The sequence below is a fragment of the Camelus ferus genome, chromosome 8, assembly GCF_009834535.1.
Source record: "Camelus ferus isolate YT-003-E chromosome 8, BCGSAC_Cfer_1.0, whole genome shotgun sequence".
Taxonomy (NCBI): Eukaryota; Metazoa; Chordata; class Mammalia; order Artiodactyla; family Camelidae; genus Camelus; species Camelus ferus.
The window spans coordinates 67,611,320-67,617,319 of NC_045703.1; the positions used below are offsets into that span (position 1 = coordinate 67,611,320).

The following is a 6,000-nucleotide window of genomic DNA, read 5'->3' on the forward strand; positions in this document are numbered from 1 at the left end:
GACCGAATGCCCAACAGCACTGGGATGGAGACCACCAGCTCCCACAGGGCAGCCAGACTGGTTTCCAGGATTAACATCCTCTGCCCCCACAGGTCGCTTTGTAACAGAGCCATAGGTGTCTCTTTCAATAAGGGGCCAGAGGGGGAGATTGCTTGGTGTCAGAGGGCCCTGGATTAGCCAGAGAGGGTGGGCCTGGGGAGGGAGGAGAGGCAGCCCAGGGACAAGGGAACCTGGGACGTGGTTGCTTCAGTTTTGCCAGGGCCAGTTGTGTTAGATGTGGTGTCCCTGCAGGCTCCCCGCCTGAGGAAAAGCACTCGCGGTGCAAGATTTGTTGCCCTCTGGGCTGGGCGGGGAAGACCCAGATGAAGGCACATGGGTGCCACACAAACCCGACAATTACAGCAGCCGGAGAGTGATGGACGAGTGTGTCTCTGACTCTGCGTCTTCTTGCCTTAAAGCAACTGTTGCCAGAGACATCTGAAAGTAAACTTGAGCCCAAGACCCATTTGTCTGACGACATAAAGTAGATTCAGACTGTTGTGGGAAAGAAGCCTTTGCCAAGTCACTTTTGATTCCAGGACTTAATGGGGGTCACTCAGGCTCGCAGCTCTAGGGTCCCGGTTACCCATGGATCCTGTGCTAAGACCTGCCAAACAGGGCAAACGGAAGAGCGTTTTATTCTTGGGGTTTGATCAGGGTATTGGGTTACACACCTTGTCCTGTTCATCAGGGCTTGTGTGAGAGAAATAAAGAAAATTCTATGTTTTGTTTCAAATATCAGCATTGGGCTGAGGAGAAGCTCACGCAACCGGCCTCTACTGAACCAGTTTGCAGGATTACCCCTCTGTGAGGGCTAATTTCGTGTCAACTTGACTGGGCCCTGGGGTGCCGACTGAACATTAGTCCTGGGTGCATCTGTGAGGGTGTTTCTGGAGGAGCTCGGCGCTGGAAGCGGTGGCCTCAGTCAAGGAGATGCCCTCCCTGGCCTGAGTGGGTGTCATTCAGTCCCTCGAGGGCCTGGGCCAAACAAGAAGTGGAGGAAGGAAAACAGCCCCCTGCCCGCCGGCCTCCCTTCCTGCCCAACCGTTGAGCTGGAACACCTGTTTTCTGCACGTGGACTGGGAGTTCCTGCGTCGGCTGCCCTGGTCCTCAGGCCTTCAGACTTGGACTGAATGGTACTGGCTTTCCTGGGTCTCTAGCTTGTCGACAGCAGATCGTGGGACTTCTCAGCCTTTGTAATCATGTAAGCCAAAATTTCCTTTAGCGTGTGTGTGTGTGTGTGTGTGTGTGTCTGTGTGTGTGTCTGTGTGTGTGTTCTGTTTCTCTGGGGAACCCTGACTGGCACACTTCCCCTCTGTGAAACCAGCTGACAAACCCTCAGCTCGGCTTGGTGGCCCCATTCTGGCGTGCTCACCCATCTACACCTGCTAGTTGAGTTACAGGCTGACCAAGGGTCAGTTAGACTTGTTCCTAAATCTGTGTCTTCCCTTGAACTTGGTATTGTAGCGAGCAGCCCGCTGCCCTTTCACTTACAGGTTGCCTCTCAGAGTCTGCATGGCCAACTTATTTCTTTTCCTCAAGGGTGCTGGGGACTTTGGGGATCACCAGGCCCCAAACACACCTGAGGCTGCTGGGTTCCAGGAGGTCGGCAGCCCAGCCCACCCCCGGGCGTAGTGGGGGGACCTACGGGAGGCCACGTCCATGAACGCACTGACATGATGTTAGCTGTTTTTCTTCTTTTTAATCTGACTTCTTACCTGTTTGCCTGACTGTAAAAAATGGTGTTGAATTCCAGACACACAGAAAAGGAATGTGGAGTTTAGATTGTTAATATTATTCGCCTCTCTGTGTTATTTTTTTTTAATTGAAGTATAGTTGATTCATTATTTGTAGATTTTGTGTATGTGTGTGGACATTTTCTGGGCCCCTATAGCATTTACTTTTTAAAAATACTGTATTTTTAATCATTAATTTTTAAAACCTTATTTTGAAATAACTATAGATTTACAGGAAGTCTCAAAGATAGCACAGAGAGGTCCTGGATTCCCTCCAGCTGGTTTCCCCCAACAGTTTACGTTTTATCTAATCATAGCATAATATCAAAACCAGGAAATTGACATTGGTGCAATATGTGAGTATAGTTGGGTGTCATTTTATCACATGAGCAGATTTATGTAATCACTACCATCATTAACCACTAATCTGTTTTCCATCTCAATAGTTCTTCCGTTCATGAATGACTGAGATTGGCTTTTATCGCTCAGCTTAATGCCCTTGAGATCTGCCCCAGCTGTGTGTGTATTGTTGCTTTGTTACTTTGTCTTGTTGGGGAGTATTTCTTGGTATGAAGGACATTTTGGTTATTTCCAGATTTTGTCTATTACAGATAAAAACTGCCATAAGCAATTGTGTATGAAATTCTGTGTGAACATGTGTTTCCCTTCTGTGGGATAAATGCCCAGGAATGCAATTACTAGGTGATGTTGCAAGCGCATGTTTAATTTTTTAAGAAACTATTTTTCAGAGTTAATCATTTATTTTTAAAAACAGCATGAACATGCCATACACATGCATGTGAAAACATAAAAGTGCAAGAATTACAGAAAAATCTAAAGTCTTTCCTCGTGTACTGCCCAGTCTCAGATCACCTCCCCCTAGATCATTAGATGTACAGCCCCTCGTTCTTACATTACTCTTCCAAAGCTCATCTTTGCCCTTCATCGTGGAAGTCTTTCTATGGAGGAGCTAGAAATCATTTTCATTCCTTTTTAACTGGTAAGTCAATATACCATAGTTTATGTAAGCATTTTTCATATTTAAGGACTTTTGTTATTTCCAATTTTTGCCGTCATCAACAAATGACACAAATGAATACTTCTGAGATGGTTCTGTGCACACGTTTGTGTTTCTCAAAGATAGAGACCTAGGAGTGAGATTGTTGGGTCACAGATATGCATGTTTCTAACGTTGATGGATGCTGACAAATTGCTTTCCTAAAGAATGTACCAATTAATACTCCTGCTAGCGAAGCATGAAAGTTTCTTCATCTCTGCATACACACTTAATATTTTCCATTTTATTGTGCTGTTAATTTTATTAATTAATCCGATGAATAAAAATATTTCACTGGTATTTGTATTTCCCTGATTAACAATGAGAATACACATGTTTTATTTTCAATAACTTAACCTTTTTTTGATGCTACTTCTATAAATAACTTGGTATTCTTGGACCATTATTTTTTTCTAATGGAGTGTTTAAAGGATTGTCTTTTCCTTACTGATTTTTAGTAGCTCTTTATTTCCTTTTTTTTTTTTTTTGAGGGAATGCAAATTTATTATTTTTTAAATTAAAGTATAATTGATTTACAATGTTGGTTAGTGTCAGGTGTACAGCAAAGTGATTTAGTTTTAAACATATTCTTTTTCAGATTCTTTTCCATGATAGGTTATTACATGATATTGAATACAGTTCCCTGTGCTCTACAGTAGCTCCCCATTATTTATTTATTTATACATAGTAGTGTCTGTTAATCCCACACTCCTAATTTATTCCCCCTGCCATTTCTTTTGGATATTAATCCCTTGAATGCTTTATATATGTTGCAAATCTTTTCTCAAACCTGTCACTCATGCATTAAATTTATTCTTGGGGTGTGTGGTACCCCAAGTGTACAACACACACAGCTTCATTTAATTTAGTCCTGTTTTGGGTAGTCACATTGATCAATCAATCTTTCACGTGGCTCTTAGATTCTATTCTTGCCTAAAAAGTTCTCCTTATTTCAAATCATGGAAACACTCCCTTATATCTTTTTTTTTTTTGATTCATCCAGTAATGTTGATGGTGTCCATGCCTTAAGATTCAAAAGTATAAATCCTAGGAATATTTTTTTTTGTTTTTGTTTTTGTGGGGGAGGTAATCAGGTTTGTTATTTGTTTTTAGAGGATGTACTGGGGATTGAACCCAGGACCTTGTGCATACCAAGCATGCACTCTACCACTTGAGCTATATCCCACCCTCTCTTATATCTTTTCTAATGTTGTTGATCTGCTAACTACTGGAGCCAATGCTAGATGCTCCAGCCAGCACCTTAAATCTAGAATCTTGGCTCAGAATACACATACCAATAAATTTGACCTGATCCATTATTATGTTTCAGCCTCCTGAGCTTAGCATCATAATTCATTCCCAAACTATTCCCTGGATTTCTGCCAATATAACTTACAAAATCTTGAAATTCTTTTCATGTGTAAGCTCCCTCTTTCCTAGATAGACTTCTGAATTCTTCCCTCGAGACATTCTAGAATCTACTCTGCACACATCTGGGGGCAATGATTGGTCTTGAGGAGTACTGGCATCCCCTCTTAAGGCACCTACATAAGATGAGGTCATGAAAAGTGTTCAAGGAAGAGAAGATTGCAGGACCTGGTCCCATACGCAGATTTTTATACAGCAGTACAACAAACTCCATTTGGTTGTTGATTGAGCTTAATAGTGTTCAAAAGAAGTCAGGTTGAATTGAATGGGTTTTATGATGAGCGTAGGCACCTCTGATTCTGGCCTTGTTTTATCAAAGCGGGCCAGAGCAGCTCTCTCTTCTTAATTTAGTGGGGTGTCTAGTTTCTTGACTTGGAGGTAAATAATCTTTTCTTTGTTTTTTCTTGATCTGCAATGATAAAAATGGAGAGGGGAGAAAGAAATTATAAGGAGCTGAAAACTGAAAGTTAGTAAGTAAGTGGAATAACAAATGAGTATAAATTTTGTTCAGGGTCCATCTTACAGTGTCCCTAGTGGTCACGCTCAAACAGAAAATGGACAGAGCTTGGTGAATAGCTAATGTGGATGGAGCAGTTCCTAAACTGTCTTGTAGGAGTGGGACTGGCCTACATAACTTATTTAAGGTGTTTCAACCCTCTCTGTAATAGAGACTGTTGGAAATGTCTAAATTTAATTTTATATCAATTAAAAATGATGCCTGCAAAATCTAGACACTGTTATAATTAGTTCTGCAAAAGGAATTTGAGAAATTATTTTTTTACCAAAATTTACTTTTCAGCATTGAACAAGTAAAAGAAATAAATTAAAAATCTGCTGACATCGTAAGTTTTCTCAACATCTTGCCTGTATGAACACCAGGATGTTGCGGATACTCATTGCCGAAATGCTGCTTTCTGCATTTTGCTGTTCCCAGCTGTGCCCTCCTGACATGTTTCTCTTGGTAATATTGAAATCTGGAGCAAGCCTGCTCCTGGGTCTGCCAGCTACTCACAGAATCCCCGTCACTCAGAAGTACTTAGTCTTGTCTTAGCTTCTGGACCAGTCTGAGCTGGGGAGAGTAGCAGCAGCTCACTTGAATCACCCAGAGGTACTGGGATCCTCTCAGGAGCCAGATGTGTGGCCCCAAGCACGTCTGCAGAGCTCCCTGGGTCTTCATGCCAACAGCAGCAACAACAGCACCAATAACAGCAACGGCAACAAGACCAGCAGCAGCAACAACAACAGCAACAGGAACAATAGCAGCAACAACAGCAACAACAGCAACAACAGCAGCAGCAACAGCAGCAGCAGCAACAGCAGCAACAGCAACAATAGCAACAACGGCAACAACAGCAATGGCAACAACAGTTGCAACAACAGCAGCAGCAACAGCAGCAACAGCAGCAACAGCAATGGGAACAACAGCAGCAGAAACAACAACAGCAACAGGAACAATACCAGCAGCAATGGCAACAGCAACAGCAACGACAGCAACAATGGCAACAATAGCAATGGCAACAACAGCCGCAACAGCAGCAACAACAGCTGCAACAACAGCAGCAGCAACAGCAATGGCAACAACAGCAGTAACAGCAACAATAGCAATGGTAACAACAGCAGCAGAAACAACAAGAGCAACAGGAACAATAGCTGCAGCAAGGGCAACAACAGCCACAACAACAGCAATGGTAACAACAGCTGCAACAACAGCAACAGCAGCAACAGCAACAGCAACAATAG

The 6,000-nt window shown here is 42.8% G+C and overlaps 1 protein-coding gene across 2 annotated transcripts in view; it reads right to left on the bottom strand.

Moving 5' to 3' along the window:
• Positions 1 to 3,748: 3,748 nt before the first annotated feature.
• The window catches only part of LOC102520738 (solute carrier family 22 member 2), a 32,298-nt gene continuing 30,046 nt past the window's right edge, over positions 3,749 to 6,000 (bottom strand). For both annotated transcript variants that reach the window (XM_032485292.1, XM_006178997.3), the window contains one exon: positions 3,749 to 4,669. In XM_032485292.1, coding sequence (XP_032341183.1) covers positions 4,620 to 4,669 — 50 coding nt within the window. In that variant the 3' untranslated portion in view covers positions 3,749 to 4,619. The remainder of the gene's footprint in view (positions 4,670 to 6,000) is intronic.